The 24,603-nt window shown below is 40.9% G+C and overlaps 1 protein-coding gene across 5 annotated transcripts in view; it reads right to left on the reverse strand.

Moving 5' to 3' along the window:
- Positions 1 to 24,603, reverse strand: part of smoc1 (SPARC related modular calcium binding 1) — a 92,790-nt gene that overhangs the window by 50,334 nt on the left and 17,853 nt on the right. For all 5 annotated transcript variants that reach the window (XM_012872322.3, XM_012872320.3, XM_012872324.3 and 2 more), the window contains exons 2-5: positions 12,809 to 12,974; positions 10,810 to 10,878; positions 1,416 to 1,528; positions 1,133 to 1,232 (exon numbers count right to left, since the gene is read on the reverse strand). In XM_012872322.3, coding sequence (XP_012727776.2) covers positions 1,133 to 1,232; positions 1,416 to 1,528; positions 10,810 to 10,878; positions 12,809 to 12,974 — 448 coding nt within the window. The remainder of the gene's footprint in view (positions 1 to 1,132; positions 1,233 to 1,415; positions 1,529 to 10,809; positions 10,879 to 12,808; positions 12,975 to 24,603) is intronic.

The following is a 24,603-nucleotide window of genomic DNA, read 5'->3' on the forward strand; positions in this document are numbered from 1 at the left end:
CGACATGTAATACACATGTACTAGAGTCTTGTCTGGGACTCTATGTTCGAAGGCTTCTTCCTTTATCCGTGGAACGGGTCATTTAAAATTTCTCATTGAGCTTTATCAGTGATTTAATTTAATACCAACCTAAAAAAAACTTTGTGTAAATAACAATTTGCTATTTTGAGTCAACTTTGACTAAAAGGAGCTTTAAAGCAACGTCTAACTGGAAAAGCACTGACGAGTCGAGCATCTTTGTATTTTTGTTTAGGGAAACACATTTTGTGGAACATCAAGCTCCACCATGTCTTTTAAGTAAGTGTGTTGCCTTTGACAACCCTTGTTTTGTATAGAGCATGCGTATTGGGAAGATGGGTGTGAATTCACAGTGTTTAGCTGTGTAAGGATAGGTTACATTAGTTTTGCAAAGACTTTTTTTTTTTACTTTTTTTTTACTTTTTTAAGGATCAAGTCAGCATCTAGGGGTAATAGTTAAATCCTAAAGGGTACAATAAGGTGTAGCAGTGCCATTACAGAGCCAACGGATCTGGAGCTTCGACTCCCGACCTCAAAGTGTTTGCTGCATGTCTTCTCTGTTCTTCTGCCCAGTTTCGTGCATAATTTTGGAAAAAAAAAAAAAAGGCCGCTAGTGCCATTAACTCTTAGAACAAAGATAAATAAGTGCACCCAAATGCACAAATAAATATTTGCTGAATTAATCAAAAAGTAGGTTGGGCAATTAGCTGAGGCCTCTCATAGCATTTAATATGCCGATGAGATCGAACATTCATCGGTGCAGACAGAGCGTAGACCATTATGTAAAACATGATTAACTAATCCTATTATTTTAGTACAGCTTACATAAATTCCACAGCAGTGGTGCCCATGTGCTGCAGATATGGCTTTCAGTGTGGTGACACCACTGCTGGCAATTTTTTAACATGTCCAAAAGATAAATGTGTGCCAGCCTAGCATTTTTGAAGCTCAAACTGCATAAACTGCAGTATCAGATCGTCAGAGAGCAAGTTTGGAGCACTGTTACCCAGAGGCAGTCGCATGCAAAGCAAACGCTAGGATGAGTCTGGAAAACCTAGGTACATTTCCTTCACTCACTGGTTGATGTATCGAATGCCCCGCCCAATCAAAGTACCTGAACACACAGGCCTCCTGTTGTGCACAGACGAACCACTCACTGGCTTGCCGTCGGTGGTGACACACCAGCAGTAACCAGTCAGAGTGTGGCACTGGACCTGCACATGCAAGACAAAGATATCCAGATATGAATATAGTCTATATTACCACTTTATTTATTTGAGTGTAACAACCTAATAGAGAATAAAAAGCAAACTCATGGATGGTGTGAAGAGGCTAGTTCACATGAAAAGAAAAAGATGAAGATTTAAGAAGAAGGCAAGCGGCAAGGAGACACACACCTGGGCAAAGGTACCATCCTCATTGCATTCTGGGACAAACATGGACTCCTGAGGCCTTCTGGCCTGTTCCAAAGCCTGGTTCCTCTCAACATGGCACTTTGACTGACCTGCATCTGTAACATATTGACAGGGGTTTAAACACTAAGAATGCACCTCCATCACTTCACTGCTTTGTTGGTTTTGTGCTGCAGATGTATTCTCTGTCAATAAAACTCCCGGTTCACTCCTGCAGAGCTAAACTACATTGGGCTGTAGTTTAGCTCCGCTTGACTTAAAGGGTCAGATATTTTAGCACCTTGTTTAAAAAGAATTTTTGATGGAGCGAACTCTTCCAAGCGTATTCAAAGGATCCCTCGCAATTTTTTACAGTTTGTCACATCACATTAAAAACATTTTATTTTGATATCTGATATTTGATACCTTATTAAGTTAGTACAATGCTTGTGAAAACATATGATATTTGCATCTATTTGTTAACAGCCTCCCAAAGTCAATGTAAAACCAACTTTTCTTTTAGGGGTATCTGCCTTCCAGCTTCACACAAGCAGAGGTTGTAGAGAGGCAACTTTTACCCATCACTTTTCACAAAGTAGCTTAAACTCAGTTTCATCGGATTAGGGGTTTCATTGGTTGTGATGATATTTCTAAAACCAGAGAAGGTTTCACATTTAAAGTTTGTCAATCCAATTAAGATGTGCCTTTTTTTTTTACTGTGTTCACCTGTGGTGTTAAACTTCATGCTTAAATGTTCTTAGAAACATATTCACAGCAGGGTGCAGGACAGAGTGACCGCAGCCCTCCACTTCAGTGGATGAGTGAAAGTTCATAAAAGTCGTCTCAGAGCCTGGAAGGAGACGGTCTTGTCTCCTGGGCAGCAAAATAATGACTGAACTAAAACAGGAGTATGATCTCACAGTGACAGCTAGCATAAAATGCATAAAAATGGAAATTGTATTTGCTCTTACTTTGGGCTTGTGTAAACATTGTAACCTTCTCGTCGTAAAGCTATGACACTCTTTTAGTTGTTTGTACTTGTTGCATTTGACTAAACTGGTTGTGAGCTCACCCTTGCTTATTGAATACAGGATCAATTTTATTGCGTTTAAAAACAGAAAAATATGTGCAAAGACTATTTAAACTTTGTCCAACTTTTCCCTTGCATGGCAAAAGCACCTGTATTGTGAAATAAACCCATGCATTAAAAATAAATGCATGGATATGGGGGTACTGGCATCCAGAGTTACGGGCAATGTGCGATCATGGTCTGCAATAAGTTACACGCCTACAGAGAGCCAGAAAATCAAAGACATCTTTTCACTCTGTTATCTGTTCTCCCTTTAGCTTCTGAAGCTCAAAGCTGCAACCTTGTGATCCCCAAATAAATGCATTTTATTGCTTTCTGTGTTCCCAGTTTATATTGTTAAAGGGAAAATGAAGAGCAAGAACAATGTTTCAATCCAACACTGGCATCACGTTAGCCCCTTTCAGGTCATCCTTTTGTTCCATGATTTACACGTGTCTAACCCAAAAGGTCCAGACATGGAAGTGGGGGTGGGGTGCGGTGAAACTGACGCACCAATATTACACCTGTGATCCACATGGGAAGGCAGTCGTTAAAACCGCAACCAGTACGAGCTGTAAGTGGTAAAGCAGCTTTGCTGAACGAGTGAACATGGTACAAAGTAAAGACATAGACAGGCTTTATTGTCATTCGACTGCACATTCACAATGTATATTTGAGTGATTCTTCGTTTCAAGGCTCCAAGTAAAAACATAAGACTAAAGAGAAACACTATAAGTATTTGTCATTTGTCAAGAATGAAGCCGCAAACTATAAAAAATGTATATGTACAGAAAAGTTTTGTGTAAGACCATATGAATAGTGCAAGCATGTGTAGCAGCAGGATGTATTGCAATAATGAATGCACCATATAATAATGATACTCAGATACTACAGTGACCATGTAAAGTGACTAGTTTTGTATCAGTGGGATTCAGTAGACACATCAACTCTGTGGACAACAACATCAAGTTTACCAGAGAGAATTCCAACAACAACAAGCTACCTACAAGTCTACAGGAAACCTGCTTACACTGACCAATATCTTCTTTTTGATTTTTACCACCCACTGGAACACAGACTTTCTGTCATCAGAATCTAACCATCGAGCCAAACATGTCCCCACTGGGCCATAACGGAAGAACAAGGAACAGAAACATGTCAAGGACGCTCTCCAAACCTGTGGATACCCCAACTGGGCCTTTGTCAAATCAGCGAGGAAATCCAAAAGACACACAGCAGAACAGAACGGGGAGAAGAACAAGCACAGAAACATCCCATGTGTTGCTGGAGTCTCTGAAAAATTCAGGAGGATGTTCTCTAAACACAAGATCCCAGTACATTTTAAACCCACAGGACTCTCAAACAGAGAATGGTCCATTCTAAGGACAAGACCCACAAGCCTAAGATGAGTGGATTTATGTATGCAGTTCAGTGCAGTGAGGAATGTTCTGATCTTTATATTGGAGAAATCAAACAGCCTCTCCACAGACGCATGGCTCAACACAGGAGAGCTACCTCCACAGGACAAGACTCTGCTGTCCACCTGCACCTCAAGCTTAAAGGACTCTCTTTTGAGGTCCAAGATGTTCACATTTTGGACAGATAAGACAAATGGTTTGACAGAGGGGCGATGGAAGCAATTTACGTAAAGTGTGAAAAAACAACCTTAAAACAGAGGAGGACTCAGGTTTCAACTTTCAAAAACTTACAACACAGCTATAGGTTTGATTCCTGCTAAGTTTCAGCCCAATTCCCACCTCCAGGCATATGACCACAACATTTCTCCTGTGAGCCAAGCAAACGATGAGCCTAACAACTCTCCATTGAGAGGGGCGATCAGTTTCAGGTTATTCTACCTGAGAATCCAAACTCTAGCGTGACCTCGCCACCAGGTCTATAAAGCTTGGAACTCCACACTAGTCCAGACATTTTCTATTGAGAAAACTTCCTGGATGGGAAGCAAAACATCTTCAGCTTCAGAATAGAAGTCCAGTTGTTTAGTTTCTTTGGTATTAATCATGACCTGGATGACTGAGAATCTTCACCAGTGTATCAATGGGATGGACAGATTATTGGGAGTTTAACAGTCTTACGACTAGTTGTTCTGCATTTAAAGCTGCTGAAACTCTTGCCAGAGGGCAGCAGAGGGAACTCTCCATAGTGGGGGTGGAAGGGATCTTTTATGGTTATCTGAGCCCTGGTCAGGTTTCTTCGATCCAAGTGCTGTCCCGATTATTCTCTCTGCTGTTCCCATCACTCTCTCTACACATTTCCAGTCTGAGGCATTGCAGGCCCCAAACCAGACAGCTATGCAGCTGGTCAGTACGCTCATTACTGTTCCTCTGTAGAATGTGGTGAGGATGGGAGGTGGGAGGTTTCTACTCCATCACATCTGTGATCTGCAACCCCTGGAATTTGATGCTACTCAATCGCTCCACCGGTGTTGATGAGGAGGGGTGTGTGACTTGACTGATTTTTCCTGAATTCAACAACCATCTCTTTTTTTTCACATTCACGATCAGATTGTTTTGTCACACCAGTCCACCGGTTGTTTCACCTCTGCTTGTAAGGATGTGCGTTGTTGTCCCTCATAAGACCCACCATTGTTGTGTCGTCCGCATACTTAACGATGTGAACCAATTACATCCTTCTCAACCTGACACAGCAGTCCTGATTCATTGGGGCGAAGAGCAGTGGTCTCAGTACGCAGCCCTGAGGGGAGCTGGTGCTGAGGGAGATTATGCTGGAGGTGTTTTGTGTCTTCAGTGTTCTGTGGACATCAGCTGTTTCAAATCAAGTGCCTGTTCATCTGGGTGACATGTGGATTTCCTCACAGGGATGTTGTTAAGAGCTTCAAACCAACCAAAGTAATTATTGAGTGTGTTGATAAAGTCTGTGTTGTCCTCACAGGGTAAGGATTGTTTGTAGTCTGTGATGGTCTGGGGGCTCTGCCACATGCCTCTGGTGTTTGTCGGGTTGTGGAAAAATCCCTGCATGTTCTGACCATGAGCACGCTTTGCTGTTCTTATGGCATGGTTCAGATTGGCTCTGGCTGATCTGAGTGCCTCTCTGTCCCCACACTTGAACGGTGGGTTTCATATTCTCACCATTTTGCATACCTCATTGCTCATCCAGGGTCTCTGATTTGCCCGTCTGGTGACAACTTTTGGCACAGAGATGTCCTCCATGCACTGCTGGATGTATGCAGACATGGATTCAGAATACTCCTCTACATTGGTAAGTGTGTTTTCATTTGCAGCCTCCCTGAACATGTCCCAGTCCGTACACTTAAAACAATCCTGTAATGCTGACACAGACCCTGCAGACCAGACCCTCACCTGCTTCAGGGTGGGGTTTTCCTCTGATAAGCAGGGGCTTGTATACAGAAATTTGCATAATAGAGAGATGGTCTGATGAGCCGAGGTGGGGGTTGGCGTTTATTTTATTTATTTATTTTATTTTATTTTTGCAGCACACGTTTGAGCTTAAACTGAGTGTCGCAGGGGAGTGGTGTGAGCATTGCATACACAAGCATGATTGACAGAGAAGCCCCATTTACACTACCCTTGTTAAACCGATCCATGCCGAGCTCGGACCAAGCTTGGATCAAATAACCATGCCGAGCTTGGTTCTGACGACCGTCTACACATCACCTAGCACGGTTCCACGCCTCCTAGTGACGATCTATGGTACTACTGCTCTCTAGGATTGAAGGAGGGACTCAAGCAAATCAAAATGGCGGCGCCCGTAGCATTCAGGAAGTTATGCTTGGTTATAATTACTTATTGCAGAGAGTCAGGCGAAGAAGGCAGCCTTTTGTGAATTTACTTGACTGAGTTGGCTTTTGGGAAGTGGATAAGACAAATGAACGTCTAATCAGGATTTACAGACGCAGGAAACAACGACAGACGATGAGGTTCGTCACACTGCTAAGCAGAATCATCACTGGAAACCGTGTGGCACGGTAGGGAAGCTAGCATTTTTATGGATGTCTGAAACCACAAAATTATTCAGCTGACTGTAAGGAGATGACGCGGTCTGCTAATGCGCTCTTTGTTATCAGAGAACCGAGCCAGGGAAAAACCGGGCCGAGCCCACCCATTGAACTGGTCTAGATTTAGCGCGGTCCGGTTGTGTCTTGCACAGTCCAGTTCAGTTTGCGATCCATTTACACTCGAAAGTTATCTCAGTTACCGAGCTCGGACAGGTCTCGGCACTCAGTGGCGGATCTAGGGGGCGGCTACTTGGGCTACAGCCCCGGTTGTTTCCCAATGAGCCCCGGATCTCGCTTCTGAGCTGATATGTTGTAAAATGTGCAGTACTGAAATTCACCAGAGAGTGGCAGCATGCGCGGGGAAGCAGGCTGTAGCCTTCCAGTGCAGAAGAAGAAGTGTTTTCTTCCTTCCAGTGCAGAAGAAGAAGTGTTTTCTTTCGTCGCTGCCAGCTTTTAGAAGTAGAGCGCCTCCGCGGTAAAATTTAAACGGATAGGCCAGTGGCTGATAATATCAATGGATATCAAAAGCTTTTTCAAAAAGCCGACGGCTGCACCAGCAGCAGCGCCAACAGCTGCTGCAAAACACACTGATGTACCAGGTATGTGAAGCTTTGACTGATTCTGAGACGTTGTTTGTCCCGTTTATTTATTTTTATTTTACAATTTTGTAAACAGCTGCCGATTAAACTGACTGTTACAACCTTGACATGATTATATGAGTTGTTTTACCGAGAAATCAATTAGAAGCGCCGGGAAAACGGCTGCAAAGCGCGTTCCCGACACAGGGGAAACAGATTTTCACGGGGGAACAGAATTGCGCACACCTGTTGACTGTCTCACCGGTAAAGATAAGAAGCTTTTATACAACAGTTCTACAAACAGATTTTATTAGTTAACAGAACAAAAAATTGTGATTTGTTTGTTGATTTAAATATTTTTTGGCTCCGCCAACACAAACAGTTCATCAGGTGGAAGGAAACAAGGCTGTTGCTAGGCAACATGTCAACATTTTCAGAACAATGTGTCTCCACACACCAGCTAAAAAACAACAAACAACTTTAGCCTACTCGCTCAATTTTCACTCTACATGCACAAATTATACATCAAAACGTAGGTATTTCTGTCTGGATTCAGGAAATGTAACCCTCATTGGTGTACGATTTATAGATTTTTCGCAAATCACCTCAGACCGGCAACAACCCCAAACCCTCCCCAAATTGAGCTGCAGTTGTTGTGAGTTTTCCATGTTGCAGAGAGCCAGCCAGGGCCGGTCACAGCCATAGGCGAACAAGGGGCCGCTTGGGCCCACTGGTGCAATGGGGGGCCCCCAAATTTTCCTTTTTTTTTTTTTTTTTTTTTTTTTTTTTGAACAATTGATATAAATGAATGATGATAAAGGAATTTGTTTAATTTATTTAATTTATTTTGTATTCAGAAGTTTTAAGAAAACATTAAATTATTTATTTATTTCTGTATTTATTTTTAAATATGGAAGACTTGGTCCTCCATACTCCAGGGCTCAACAAGAGTTCATCTAAAGATGTTTTAGAAGTGATTGGTGACCTTTAGTTTATATTTCAGAAAGTTAGTTATAAGTAGAGTTATGTGGTTTTATGTTTTTTGGATACAATCCAGGTTAGCACCCGAACATCCCTTTCAGACAGCTTCCTCGTGCATCCACAGTTAATCCTGTTGGATGTGGTTCATCCTTATTGGTGATATGCGGACATTACCCTGGACACCATGGCTCTTGATACATCACAAACACTTGCTGTCTTGGTCACAGATGCAAGGCAAGGCAAGGGAAATTTATTTATATAGCACAATTCAGTACAGAGACAATGCAAAGTGCTTTACATGATTAAAATATAGCAAAATAAACGAAAGTAGGAATAAAATGTAGCTAGAAAATAGAATAAAAGCAAGTAGAGATAGAATTTAGAAACAAAGAAGAACATTAAAAACAGTAAAACAGTTTAACTAGAACAGTCAAAGGCAATTTTAAACAAATGTGTTTTTAATCTTGATTTAAAAGAACTCAGGCTTTCCGCACTTTTACAGTTTTCTGGAAGTTTGTTCCAGATAAGCGGAGCATAGGAACTAAATGCTGCTTCTCCTCGTTTAGTTCTGGTTCTAGGTATGCAGAGTAGGCTGGAGCCAGGAGACCTGAGTGGTCTGGATGGTTGATACACTGATAACAAGTCTGTGATGTATTTAGGTGCTAAGCCATTTAGGGATTTATAGACTAACAGAAGTATTTTAAAGTCTATTCTCTGAGATACAGGGAGCCAGTGTAAGGACTTTAGAACTGGGGTGATGTTCTCTACTTTCTTAGTCTTAGTGAGGACGCGGGCAGCAGCGTTCTGGATCAGCTGCAGCTGTCTGATCCACTTTTTAGGCAGACCTGTGAAGACACCGTTGCAGTAATCAATTCTACTAAATATAAACGCATGGATTAGTTTTTCCAGATCCTGCTGAGACACCAGTCCTTTAATCCTGGAAATATTCTTCAGGTGATAGAAAGCCGACCTTGTCACTGTCTGTAAATGCTTTTGGAGGTTCAGGTCTGAGTCCATCACTACAACCAGATTTCGGGCCTGATCAGTGGTTTCTAGCTGAAGCGACTGAAGCTGTGTGCTAACTTTTGATCTCTCCTCTACTGGTCCAAATATTATTACTTCAGCTTTGTTTTTATTCAATTGAAGAAAGTTTTGACACATCCAGCAAGATGTGCACCAACAATTTGTCCTCCTTTGAACTCAACCATGTCACCCATAATGTTGTGTGCATTGTAATATTTTGAGCAAAACTGTGCTCTTACCCTGCTAATTGGACCTTCACACTCTGCTCTTATTGGTTCAATGTGCAATTAATGATGATTGGCCACCAGGCTTGTCCAATTTAGCCATGAAACCTCCCACACTAAAATGAGAGGTGTTTCAGTTTCATTGTCCAACCCCTGTATATATTGTATTTCACTTACTGAATTGAGTTACTGAAATAATTGTCTATACTTTTATTTATTAAGATTTAATTCTAGTGTTTATGTAAGGCAGAGGTTACAAATGTAAACGTTACAACCTTTTGTTTGGACCGTTTTTGCCTTTTCTTCTTTCTATTAGAAACGGCTCTAAAAGAAGAGGTGGAAACAACGCCCCCAAAATGACGCTTGTGGCCAAAAAGTGTATTATGTCAGTAGTGGTTTAGGACTACCGTAGCAAATGAATGGGAAACGTTGACCGTCGGCTGTCGCCAATTAGCTCATTAGCTGCGTCTCAGATCGAAATACGCAGTTTGCAGCTCTGCAGACACAAAGTTTTCCCGGTCGGCAGGTTTTGATGAAGACAAATCCTTTTCATTCAGAAGATTTGATTTAAAATCCCCAAGCGATGAGAGACTACGACCAAGGAACTCGGAAGCTTTGCCTTTGACGGTCACGCCCACCACCAGGCGGGCGCCTTCTTCAACTTCTTCAGAAGTTGAACGATTCTAGTTTTGTTTGCGAGGCAGCAAAAAAAAAAGACGGAACAAAGTAATCAGCATCTGCACCCTCAGGGCTAAGCCCCTGATCTCCTAGAATCCTAGATCCGCCCCTGTCGGCACGGTTAAAAAAGATTAGTGTAAACGGGGTATAGGACACTCTTCCTGGCTCTTATTGGTTGTTTTTCACCGGGAGACGCGTATTTCTGCAAATGGTAGTAGGACCACTGGGAGGAGCCAGAGGGGCTTAAGTTTTTCACTGATTATCTGTCACATATTATACTGTCAGGACATAGTTACAGTTTTAGCAAATATGTTTAATTTTCATTTTATTTATTTTATTATTTTTTTTACAAAAGTTACCCACTGAAACTTTAAGAACAAAGAACATCAATGTGTTTAGGTTGTCTTCACAAGCTGCAAGCAGAATTTGTGTTACATTTATGGTACAATAACATTTTGAAGTATTGCATTAGAAAAGTTTGATGAAATCAAATGAACTCACTAAATGTAAAAAAAAAAAAAAAGAAAAAAGAAAAAAAGAAAAGGTTTTTAAGCTCGCTTGAGCTTTTTTTGAAAAACAGTAACTGCACTAAAGAGGGGATGGAAACACATCTGTCAAATCAGTTCAGACATGCGAATGTTATGGGAATATCTGATAAGATGCCGACATCTTCTCGGACATTCCCATAGCGCTCAAAAACAGGGCTGGAACAACAGGTATGTGTGGACTGACGAAGAGACTCGAGCATTTCTTAGTCTTAACCGTGGAAACAATAGTATTTCTCCAAATAAATCCTTTTCCAACACAGGGTAAATTTCACAGTATCCAAGGTCTGAGGTTTCTTAATCCTTACCTTTAGAGTCTGGGACTCTCCCATCAGATGAGGAAGTTGGTGCTGCAGCCACCGGCAGCAGAAACTTCACTGAAAGACAAAATAATAATTTATAGTTTTAATGACTTATGGACTATGTTAAACTTTTAAGGTACAGTTTACCGTACAGTTTTTGTGTAATGAAGAAGAAATCTTTTGTGTCAACAGCAACAAGCCAAAGTAACCCATTATTGAACCAGCTAGAGGAAAATCCTGCACTTTTGGAGGAGAATTTTCTCTTCATTTTAATTTTTAATGCAACTTGGTAATACAGAGAGTCAATGTGCACTGTTGGGAACTGTTTGACTTTGGTAAATAGTTAAGTATTTGGTAGGAAAAACTATGTTTTATTCAGATTTTTTCTTAGGTATTTTATCTTCTGAGAGACAAAAATTTGCAACCATCTCTGTTTGATTTAAGATATGTAGCAAGTCAAGGCCAAAGTACTCTTTAAACCACAATTCATACAAAAGGTAATTCAAAAGGACATTACAAAAGAAAAGGGTACAGTAGAAGAGAGGGGGGGGGGAAATCAGCAAAATGTGCACTAGTTTGCACATTGTCCATACCAGATAAAATATCAATAAAACTAAAACATATTTAGGCTTTAGGTTATTTGGGCACTTAGAGGCCATTAACAAGATATTAAAATATATGCTTTTACAAACAGGGAGTGCATGGATTTTAGGAGTGTTGTGATATGATCCATTTTCCTACTGCTTCCAGACCTCAGAGAGAAGACCCGATTTATATTCAAGGGCCATCTGCAAAGTAGGGGTGGACAATAATTCAATATATATATATATATATATATATATATATATATATATATATATATATATATATATATATATATATATATATATATATATATATATATATACACACACACGGCATATCAGTGCATACACACACAGAAGATGTAATTCCGTTTTATACGAGTTTCTTTGCCTTCCGAGCACCCAGGATGGAATTTCAAGTCACGTTTACATCAGGCTCAGATGCGCACTCAGGTCACTTTGCCACATTCGGAATAACTTTAGCCTGACAAGCGTTTATATGCACATTGATCGGATTATCAATCGGCTTAAACCACCCCTCTTACTCGGAATACAACGTAATTCTGATTGATCTTAATCTGATCGTAATATTCCGATATGCTTCTTTACATGACACATTTATTTTCCCGATCGGCCCCTTTTTTTCTGATTACTTTTGTACATGTAAACGTAGCTAATTTCTTTTGGGCAGCTGTGAACAAAGCAAAGACTTGCGGAGTTGAAATGCAAGCACGCCATTTCAGTGCAAACGACTCATGTCTACTGTCCAGCATAAAGCTGAAGATATGACATTTTGTCGGGTTGTTGCCATAAAACCTGGGCAACCTATTCTAGGTTTTCATGTGAGCCCATCTGTCTGACAGCTGAAGCTTCGTCCAAACTGACTCATTGACGACACATTGATCTTAAACACAGCAGAAAATCTACATGTGAATGGCTGAAAAAGACAAAAATCATGTTGCAACAGCCCAGTCAAAGTCCAGAACTAAATGTGATGGAACATAGATTGTAGAACCTTAGGAGAGCTGTACAAGAATGAATACCTGCAGAACCTAAATGAACTAAAGTGATGTAAAGAATACTCAATACTGATGTGAGAGACAGATAAAGTCAGACAGAACATGATTTCTTTGAGTTAATTCGGCCAATGTTTGGATCTACAGGCTCTTAGTTTGTGGTGTTTACTTCAGTTTTGCACACAGGGCTTTTCCGTGTTGCCTGTTTAATAACTGTATGGAATATGTTGTGTATTTGTAAACCTGTGCTCAGATTTAAAGAGAATAGAACTTATTGTCATTGTTTCAAACCATGAAAAACTGTTTAGCAACTCTGGTAAAACCTTTCTGATGCTCTGACACATAAAACCCTGCAGCGGCAGAGTGGATTTTTTTAATTTGCAGAAAGAATTTTAAAGTTCTCACCTCGACACCTTCCCCGGTGAGCCATTGTCAGTGTTTTATCTTTGCAGCGGGCCCTCTGTAGCTCACAGTTTGTCTCGTAGGTCCGCCCATCCGAGCCGCACACCTGCTTGCCGAGTGTCCGTGAGCAGATAGTCCCACAGTGACTGTCTCTCTCTCCAATCAGCCACTGTTTCCAAAGCAAAGGTAACATGTTAATATAGCAAATGTGCAAATGATGAACTTAGCTCATATTGAACCACACACCTATAGCTTCTTGAATGTCAAACATATTTATACTCTTTCTAGTTCCCCACAGTTTAAACTCATTCGCTTCAATCCGAGATTATGTTCCAACATGCCTGCATTCCTTAAACACTTGCCAGGTGTTGCTTTTCTTTGTTTTGGCCACTATGAAAAGGATTTGAGCAGCTCTGCGCTGTGCTAAAGGCAAACCTATCTGTGGTAGGATGAAAACAGGTTCAACTTTGATCAACCAGACTGATCGGTAGGAATCTCTACTTTCCCTCTCTGGAGATCTTTGCTTATGATCTATTGAAAGGAGGACAGCGCTCCTTCTGCCAGAACCACAGGTTCCAGTCTTACAAGCAGTTCACAAAATATTTCAGCTCTAAAGGATTTTGGAAGGGTCCAAACCTTGTCAGGCAGACACACATGATCGCAGGGTTGCACGTGTGGAGCGAAAAGCAGCTGAGCTCTTTGCTGCACATCAGCATAGCTGCAAAAGCTCTTTGGTTCGTATCAAACAACTTTGATCTGTCATATCTTGCTAGCAATGGTGATACATTGAAATTCGGTTTCAGAATATGCAATTAAAATATAATGATTTTCCCGTGGGAAAATATTGCATTTGACAACCTCCAAGCATTTTGCATGCAGCCAGAGTGCTGGTTGGATCTGACACAGTAGATCTTATAAAGGGCTGGTACTGAGGGAAGAAGGTGATGGAAAATAAGATTTCAAACAGATGAAAGGCAAAAAAAGGGTAACATTGTTATCTTATCAGGTAATCTGAAGGTACTTGCAGAACAATCTACTATAGGAGTACATGTGAAGTTGCTCCTCGCTGTGAGTTGGTCCCCGTCTTCAGTGCCCAAACTCCAAACAAACATAAAACACAGTGTTTTGGAAAACATCTGAAATGTTGCCGGGAGACAGATTTTCTCTGAACATGTAAAAGAATTATCAGACAGTTTAGATCGTAATGATGCCAAACCACAGATGTCACGAATGAGTTGGCGCACGACAGGATTTTATACACAAGTGAATCATAGGCAGTTTTCAGGCATGCTCTGGTCTTTTCTCTGCGTTTGCATCAGTGTTACTATAAGGTCATTATGAAGCTAATCTGGTCTGTTCAGCCTTTATGGCTGTTCTGTGTATGTGTCTGTGCACTTCCTCCAATTGTGACCAATTAGATCTGCCGGATCATGAACTTGTTGAAAAAACAAACTTCATATCGGTGCATTAAACACTGTACCAGAGTCCTGCCGTATGAAAGCTACCAGCTGTTCCATGTGGAGATCAGTGCAAGTCAGCATAGCAGTTATTATGTTTTATATGTAGATAATGGATGTGTGTACTGTACATTCTGTTTCAGAAGAATGGAGGGGAACACATGTAAGTTTTAATACCGACCTTAATGCATTCTCGGGGGATCTAATGTAAGAGACCAACACAAAGTAGCGCATAGCTGTGTAGTGGAAGTAAAATCTCCCCGTCAACTCTTATTAACTTCCTTGTCCCTGCTGATAAAAAGCATCCCACAGCATGATGCTCCCAACACCATGTGCTGTTTATTATGTGGTCTGTTAATTGTGATCTGTAGAGTGAATTTTCACCACACACAGCTTTTGCATGTAGGCTAAAACTACCTTAATGTGGCAAGCTCCAGGACATTTTAGTTTTCCTTTAACAACAGCTTTCCTCTTGTCATTATTTTATTTTATATATATATATATATATATATATATATATATATATATATTTTTTTTTTTTTTTTTTTTTTTTTTTTTTTACATCTAGTACCATGTCAGCAGCTTGTTCCAACAGCTCCCCATTCAACCCTTAGTTCTTCTTTTTTAAATCCACTTTCAGAGGTGTGCTGTTTCTGTTTTCTCTGCCTGTTTTGTGAACAACTTTGTTTTTTTTATTCCCTCTTTTTCACAGCATTTGCGTTCAGAGACTGCCTCTACTGTTCACACCCGAGATCAGCTGCTAGCTCTCAGTAGCTCTGTTGTGTCACCTCCCAAAGAGCAACCCGATGTGCATGGCGAGCTGAGGAGGAAGCCCGTCCAAAAAAGTGAATGAACTGGTGACGCTAACCTGGCTAGACAGAGAGAGCAGCTTGGTTATGTTAACTGGCCAACCGAACTAACTCTGGAGACCCACATGAATGACAGATGGTACAACTCTGGGCATTGAACTATCAACACGCTGCACTAAGGACAATGTATTGCTGATTTAAACATGTAATCACAATAATATTGCATGTGTCCCCCTTTGCCAATGCTGCAACAGCCTGTTATGTCATCCATATTGTTACCAGCAGGCTCCAAACACAGCAACCCTGGGCCCTTTTTCTGATCTCTGGGGATCTTAATGTGTCCCTGTCCTCCACTCTCACCACATTCACCAAGTATATTCCAGCTGCACCAGACATAATAAAACACTCAACTTCTTGTATGGCATCACCAAGGAGGCATACAGCTCTTCACCACTCAACCCCTTGGGGGGCTCAGATCAAAACTTGGTTCATCTCCAGCCTGTGTATAAAACCCTTTGTACACAGAAAACCAGTTTTATGTCCTCACCACAGTGAAGAGATACTCTGACTCTGATGAAGCTCTGAGGGACTGTTTCAGCCCCACTCTGGGAGAAGAGCTCCGTGTTCCTCATGGAGAGAACAGTGACAGCATCACAAAATGCATCATGGACTGCAAAAACTTCTGCGTGGACGACACTGCGGCCATCATGAAGGTACTGAGTTTCTCCAATAATAAGCCCTGGATCAACCCTGATCTAAAAGGTTCTCATCTTCTCCTTGAAGATAGTCTTTACATCAGGAAACAAGTAGGAACGGAGAGCTATAAAGAAGGAACTGAGAAGGAAGATTTAGCATGGAAATAGCATCTACACGAAGAATATAGGGTTTGATTAGTCTGAATACCATTTCAGGTCACAAAGCAAACTCTGAGCCTGTAAGAGATTTAGGGTAGTTGGATGATCTGAGCCACTTTCGCAGCAGGTTTGATCAAGGTCTCACCACTCTGCACTATTAAAAGAGAAAACATAAATTAATTGCTTCAATTGGTAGCAATTAATTGAAATAAGTTTCCAACACATTTCATTTAAGTTGTTTCCACATTCTCTTTTTAGACTGTAGCTCTACTCTACTTGTTTTTTGTGATAAGTTAAGGTTCTAAAATCACTAGGTTTGTAAAGTCCTCATCTTCTTACTGCTTACTCCACCCTTGTGCAGCACATTTTTTTCTTACTACATGCAACGGCGCCCCCTCAACAAGCCCCAAGAAAACAGAGAGGTACTGGGTCTACCGAGAGACAAGAGCCCCAAGAAAGTAAAGCTCGGGGAAAGTAAAATTAATCGGGTAAATGTGTATAGAAACACTACCCATGATTTGCAAAGCCCCAGGCTTTTGAGTGGCAATGGAAAAGGGGCTACTGTTTGTCTGCTCGCTCTACTGATACGGCTGATCACGGCCAGGGCTGAACAGAACTCCATTCGCAGCCAATGTAGTCCCTACTCAGCTCCGGTATGGAGGAGGTACAGTAACGGAGACACAAACCAGACTGGGTATGGTGGAGCCTAAGTAGAGCCTGTGGAAATGGGGCATATGATGACTGGCTGCCCTTCTTTACAGAACTTTACACCTCTCAGCTCTCAGATGCCACCAATCGCCTCCATTTTAGATGACTCCATCTTAAAGCCACCCTCCCCACACCATCATCCTCTCTATTTCAACTCTTGAGGTGAGGAAAGAGCTACAAAAGATCAAGGTGTAAAAAGGCTGCAGGTCCGGATAGCATCAGCTCCAGGCTCATGAGGTGCTGCACAGATCAAATGTGGGACATCATGGGATACATGTTCAGCACAAGCCAGGAGCTGCGGAAAGGACCACAGCTGTGGATGACCTCCTGTGTGGTACCCGCTAAATACAACAGGCAAGTAGCAATGACCTTGCATATGAAGAAAACCCTTAAGAGGTTGGTCCTCAACCATCTTTGCCCCCTTGGTGAGGTCTTGTTGGATCTGCTGCAGTTCGCCAACCAGCCTGGCACCAGGGTGGATGATGCCATCATCTATCTTCGGCACCAAGCTCTGATCCACCTGGAGAAGCCTGGATACACTGTGACGATCATGTTCATTTATTTCTCTCATGCTCCTAATAACATCCAGTCAGGGCTTCTAAGGGATAAGCTGCAGCTGTAAAGAGTGGACCACCTGTCCCAGTGGATACTGGACGACTGACTACAGCATCCGCCCACAGTATGTGAAGACACATGGCTGTGTCTCTCACAAACCTGCCTGACAGGCTGGTATGCAGACTCCGCCATAGTTAGTCTCATCACAGATGAGAACGATTTAGTGTACAGACAGTGGACATAGGACATTGCAGGCTGGTGCCAGTGGAACCACCTCCTGAGCAATGCAGAGAAAACTAAACTGTAGACTGAGTCTACAACTAGACCGGTAGGTCTACACCTAAAGATACCAGTGAACATCAAGGGAACTGACATGGATGGCACCTGGGTGTTAACCTGTTCAATAAATTGGGCTGGAGTCACAGTACTGATGTTCTTTACAGGTAGCGTCTGCTCTGACTCTATCGCTAAGGAAGCTGAGGTCTTTTGGAGTTCAGGAGGTGCTCCTGAAAGCGGTTTTTAACTCTGTGGTAGCATCAGGCGCATTGTTGCAGATTTTATCACTTCTCTCAACAAACTGCATCCCTGCTGTTTTTGCACAGTTTATTCTTGCTTATAGTTTGTTTGTGTTTTTCATGCATGAATATACATACATGTTTTGTAAATTTCTTAAAATCACCCTACTCAGCTGCACACTTTTTTAATTTCTTAAAGGTATAGTGGACAATCTTTTTCGGCTTCGAGTCCAGGGCGGATCACCTTATCTATTGGTTTTCCCACATGCCAATGATTGTGACGTGCTCACTTAGTGCTGTGCATGTACACTTCTTATTAGTTTCCACTTGCAGGCTGCATAAGCGCACTTCTAGGATTTATGTATCCAGTTAGCTTTGGATTCAGCCGTTCATTGTAGCTCCGCTGCTCTCACCGTATACTTCGACAGTGGCGGAGAGTCACAAAAAGCAAGTTTATGAGAAGAAGAGGAAGGCCTCAGAAGGAAGAAATAAGACTAGATTGTATTTGGGAGATTTTTTTTACACAGTCCCCCTGAGGAACGAAAGGGCAGGAAGGATGGTCTTGTGCATGCACAGGTTTTCAGAAAGTGACTTGGGTGTTTATTATTCACATTTCTTTTTTTTCACAGCTCTAGTGGCTTGCTTTTCAACACAGACAGGAAGAGGGGAGAGACATGCAGAAAAGGACCGCGGGTCAGAGTTGAACCCAGGTCGACCGCGTCAAGGACTAAGGTCTCTGTACATAGGTCGCACTACCCGCAGCACGCCCCTTACCCACATTACTGGAAAAATCTTCCACTCTACCTTTAAGGATGCTATTTTTAAAAACTATATCATATTTAATGTGTTCAATTTACTCTTTACTGTCTTTACTCCTGAATTTCCCTATTGTGGAATGATAAAAGATCTCTATTTAATTGTATTATGTTGTATTATGTTCTTCCATAAAGGCCAGATTTGCGAGGTGTCAACAAATGGTCCTGATGTCAACAGATTTCCCTACCTGAGCAGCTCCTCCAGAGTTACCACGGGCCTCTTGGTGGATTCTCTGACTAATCTCTGATTAAATAATTCACTGATCCCTGTGGGAATAGGTTGCACTGGGTGGACTTTGTTAAGTAATTGGGTGCCTTTTTAAGGCAAAATGTAGCACTTGATCTTTTTTTAAAAAAAATGTAAAACATACCTTTCTCTTTCCAATTCACAAATAATTACTACATTGTTTTTGTCTATAGCAGAAAATACAAATAAGATGCATTACAGTTTTTGCAGTGTAAACCTGTCAAAATGTGAGAAAGTTTAAGAGGCATGATCACTTCTGCAAGGCACAGTATGGCGTTGAAGAGATAAGCAGCCAGGTTTTTGCCTTTGTAACTTTGTACAGATTTCACATTCAGAAAACACACTGCTGACAGGAAACAAAGCGAAGCAGCAGCTAACACACACTGCAGCATAGTTAAAACAGAAATTAAATTGTACACATTACCAATATGCCCTCAATAATTGTATTTCATATCCTTTGTCCTGGTATTGGTAGATATTAGTTTTTTCTTGCAACACGGATGACCCTGGCATGCAACAGAGTGCGCGGTCCTCTGGTCCATGACCTGCAGGGATAACTCGAGACCTTCAAGAATAAGCTATTCATGCTGAGGGAGGCAACTGAATGCAAGCTAACTTCACTATTTGTTTTTTGTCACTTGTTTTATGAAAATTGGGCTAACAAAATTAACAATTCATTGTGGTGATTCTTAACATTATTTTGCATTTGTAAAACTATTTTTGCCAGCAATAAACAGTAAGACAACTTTGAACACTAGTACTTACATTGTTTGCAGACGTTGGTCAGAAACAATTTATCGCTTAAAAACTTTTCAGCTGGTGAATTAAAATGGCATATTATCAGCGCGATTGAATTCATCTCAGAACATATAATCTTCATTATATAAAGTTCTTCCTTTGATTTTTGTTAAACCTAAAAATAAGATAACCTGAATAAATGAAAAATCTGTTTTTAAATGATGGATTTATTCATGAAATGAAAAAAACTGTCTGAACCAGGGCAAAACAAAAATGCACTGAAAGCCTCAAAAAGCTTGATGAAACAAATAGGCCTTTTCCCAGAGTAACTATTAGGAAATTTGTTATGATTTTAAATCAAAGAACAACATATGTATTTTTATTTTAAGGCTCTAAAATAAAGTAAATGATTGAACCTTTACATAAAAAGAATGAATACATTTATCTTCAATGTAACACTCAAGTTTTATAGAAAATCATCCTACAAAGCATGTTGTTTGTAACCAAAAGACAAGAAATATTACTTCATAAAAACAATATTCCTTCCTCTATCAGTACCATTTTTTGTGGAAATTGTGTGAATTTATTGCTGGAAAACACCTACAAACACCTGGAAAAATACAAAAAGCAACCATTTTTTGTAACAATAATAATTTCAAAAATTGCTCAGTTGTTTCACACTTCCGGCCAAAGTTATTTAAGAGCCACTATGAAGGCCCTTGAGAGCCATGTGTGGCTCCCAAGCAACAGGTTGCAGACCCGTGGTCCCCTTTAAATATCGGGTTGATTGTGACTAACCAGGCTATTTGGAAGGCTGGGTTTAATTTCAGTAGCATACCCATAACGTGATCACTGCCAGACCTGTAGAATCAGGAAAACATCTAAAAGTAAACTTGCATAAAAATATGAAGAAGGCTAAATGACATAATAAAGGACAAACATTAATGATCTAATGAAATCCAAGGACATAGAAAAGAGTCCTTGACATCGATCAGTGTAAAAAAAAAAAACATTTTATGGCTTTGGGACTGCAGCAAACCACCATGGGAGCCAATATTCACAAATGGTGACAGCATGGAACAGTGGGGAACCTTCCCAGAAGTGTACCGTTACTCCAAGAGCACATCAAAGACTCATCCAAGAGGCCACAAAAGGACCCAGAACAACATCTATAGAAATGCAGGCGCCCACTTACTTCAGTTAAGATCAGAGTTTATGATTGAACAATAAGAAAGAGACAGGGCAAGAATAGATTCTGAGAGAAGGCTCCAAGGCCAAAACCAGTGATGACCATGAAGAACACAAAGACTTGTCTCGCTTTGCCCAAAAATATCTATGAAGGTTTGCAACCCGTAATATTTGGTGAAAAATGAATGGAGTATTTCTGAAAAAGAACATCATCCTGACAGTTAAACATAATTATGGTGTAATGTTCTGGGACTGCTTTGCTACTTCAGTACAAGGAGAAGTTAAAGGAAGCATGAATTTGTCTCCCAACCAAAAAGCTCCTGAAAGAGAAAGTCCAGTTAGTTACCTAAGGTTCAAACACCCATGGGTGACGAATCAGAACAATGATCCAAAGCAAACCAACAGCTCCACATGTGAATGGCTCAAAAAGGGGGAAAAAAAATAAGGTTTTGGAGGGGATTAGTCAAAATTCATACATAAATCTGATTTAGATGCTTTGACCTTAAACGGGTCATTCATGCTAAAAAATCCTCCAGTGTGGTGGGATTAAATGCATTTTGAAAAGAAGAGTGGGCCAAATTCTTCCACAGCAAAATTAACACTAATTGCCAGTTATTGTCGAAGGTTGATGGCAGTTGTTACAGCCAAACGGTCGTTAGGTTTAGAGAGAAATTACTTTTTAAAATGGGGCTTCGTTAGTGTGGACAGCGTGTTATTCTTTAATAATGAAGTCATCATTTGACCAACTATTTTTTATGGTCTGGAAAGAATTACCTTAAATATAAATTCACCTCTTAGCTGCATCTTTTACCGCGTCTAAAAACTGAGACGCTTCGGCTTGTGATATGGGGCAGTTTTGTTTTTGTTTTTGCTTGGAAGAAATCTTCGTGCAATGACTTTAAAGAGCTGAAACACAGATAAGATTCTTTCTTAAATAAAAAGAAGATACAAGAGGTGCAGCATCTGGCAGATTAAATCAAATGATAGGGAACCATGGTGGCTGAGGGCGTAGATAAAAGGAACAGTTCTATGCAATATCGCCATTTAAATAGCTTTTTGGAATTGTGCTTATTTTCAAATCCCTTTGGTAAACGTTCATTCTTCAATTAATGGTATTCCAAAAAATAAAAAAAGTTAAAAAAAAATAAAAAGTAGAAGAACGATTCAGATGGGATAGGTTTTGCCAGAACAGTACGTCCAGAACAAGCCAGACTGTTAAGCAGGATTCCAGCCTTGGAATACAAATGAAGATGAAAAACTTGTCAAACAGCTCAGAGTGAAACTAAAATATGATCTGTTCGCAGTGAATAAGTGCAGACAGGGAGAAACAAAGTAGATTGTTTCATTTTTTAACTCACATGTCTTCCTCTTGGCTCTGCCGAACGACAAGAATAATCCGCCTGAACAAAAAGAATGCATCTGCCATTTATCATATTTTAAGAGTATGAGCAAGGAAAAAACTATTCCTTCAACAGCAGAAGTGGCTAAAAATATAAGGAACCCTCCGAGCCAGAGTAAAGTAGTTTGTATATATGATTAAGTATTAAATTGGTCAAACAAGATCCAAAGCAAGCCTTTCTAAAAAACAAAAAAATCCAGATTTAGAGCTTTGGCGTCTGTCCTCTTCCCACAGACTGACCTGTCCTCCACGGTCCTGACTCACGTAATGGATGCAGCCTCTTTCCTCATCACAACAAAGCACTGGGTGACATTTTGAGACAGAATTATCTGGTTAGTTGAAATAAACCGCTCTTACCAAATCTCCCACATTTCTGACTCACACTGTCTCACCCACAGACTTGGTGAAACCAGAGAACCCAAGCGGATTGGAAAAGCTTTCTCAGCTCACTGTTAGGAGTTCTTTAATAATTTTTTTTTTTTTTTTTGTAAATTTTCAAAATGGGGGAAAAAGTGAGTCCAATGTTGAGTAACACATATTGAGTCACTCACTGTGCCATTGTTCAGACGCTGGCCATCCAGTGGTGTAATATGAGGGGTAGCTAAAACTCAGCTATTAGGTTGCACATGTCGGGGCCGGGTGCAACTGGTGGGGTGTAGGAGTGGGTGGGACGACATTTTCAAATATCAACAACCTAGCTGCTGAGGTACACTTGAAGAATTAGGAGGTAGTGCTCCTACTTTACCGTTCCAGAAAACAAGATATGCCCTCATGTCTGTAGGGCCTATGACTCCAGCAAGGAATTTAAAGAGGTATCCAAAAAAAACTAACATCTGTCAGTCCACTGCACAGAAAATAGTCTACAAGTGGAGGACATTAAAAACAATAACCATCATCCCCAGATCTAGGTGTACAAGCAAGTTCAACCTGAGAACAGACTGTAAGATGCTAAAAGAAGTCTCCAAAGGCTTTAAAATGTGGCTCTGGGACCTACGAGAGTCTATATGAGCATAGCTATTATTACCAGGTGTAGTGGAGATAACTCTGAGGGAGTGCGGACTCAGAACTGATGCGGAGGTTGCAGGCTTTCTGCTGGACAGGTAAGTTGATTTAATATAACAGTGAAGTTTATTTTTGGCATTATGTTAGAAACAGGGCAGTGTTGTACAGCAAATACTCTGCCTTCCCGGCGGAAACGGGTCGGTTTGTTCGCCTTCTCTCCATGAGAAGGAGAGAGATACAAAGGGTATGTACGTACAGTACGTGGAGGGATATCGGCCGGCCCGTTCATTTTCTGTTGTACAGCCACAAGACCGTCCGGGTCTCTTTACTGGTGTTTATAGTTGATTATTTTAGACCCTAAATAAGGAACTCCACATTCAAAAACAAGCCCAAAAAAAGTAACTCAAAGAATTTACAAGCAACTTGTAAATTCTTTCAATTTTTTACATGCTGTAGCATGTAAAAAAAGGTAAGTGGACTTGAAAACAGTGCCAAAAACCATTTACCACAATGACCGTAGCTATTAGCTATTAGCAGTAGCTAATACATCGAGGACATGTTTACATTGTCACACCTATTATACTCTGTGGCTTCCGAAGTAGCTATTATGGCAAAGTCATTTGTAATTAATTTAGCGCACCACTCTGTGGCAGTGAGAAAATCTTACACACTGGGGCTTTAAGTGTACCCAAAATTATTAAGTTCCTACTGGTTCTGCACATTATCAATCTGGGATTGCTCCATTTTAATCCGTTTGGAGAAAGGAGGGACATTCAGCAGAACTCTCTGAGCTGATTGGGCAAACCGACTCCTGGTGCCCGCCTACCAAAGGTTGGTTTTAGCCAATCACGGTATCAAATTAAACAATAAGCAGCTGGCATTATGAGAAATCACAAGAAGGTAAGCGTGTCAAGGCATTTCTTGCTGTTCTTTCAGAGAAGAAATTATGGATTCTGACCAAACAGATGTGGTAGCAGCAGCTATGCGTGCATCCTCCTGCGCTGCCATGTTTGTGTTGGTTCGGCTGTGGGCTCAGCCACTCTTGCTTTAGTCACACTGGTATGTCCCGCCTTAAACCTCAATACTGCAACATGCTGGTGAAGATTCTCAGTCATCCAGGTCATGGTCATTCCAAAAAAAGGTAAAAAACAAAGCAACTGGACTGTTTTCCGTAGTTGAAGACGTTTCGCTTCCTCTCCCGGAAGCTTTCTCAATTCAAAAAGAATTGAGAAAGCTTCCGGGAGAGGAAGCGAAACGTCTTCAACTACGGAAAACAGTCCAGTTGCTTTGTTTTTTACCTTTTTTTGGAATGATCAATACTGCAACGTGATTGGCCCGAACCGTTTTTACAAACGGTATAAGCCGGAGCGGTACAAGATGGATTCTCGTGTTTGTGAACACACAAATACTGCGAGAATTGGTCTTGCAGGCAAGGTTATATTAAAGGGGACATACAAATTTCATTTGCATGAGGTTTGGGGGTATAATATGATCTGCTACGCACTGATGGG

Source organism: Fundulus heteroclitus, chromosome 19, assembly GCF_011125445.2.
Source record: "Fundulus heteroclitus isolate FHET01 chromosome 19, MU-UCD_Fhet_4.1, whole genome shotgun sequence".
NCBI lineage: Eukaryota > Metazoa > Chordata > Actinopteri > Cyprinodontiformes > Fundulidae > Fundulus > Fundulus heteroclitus.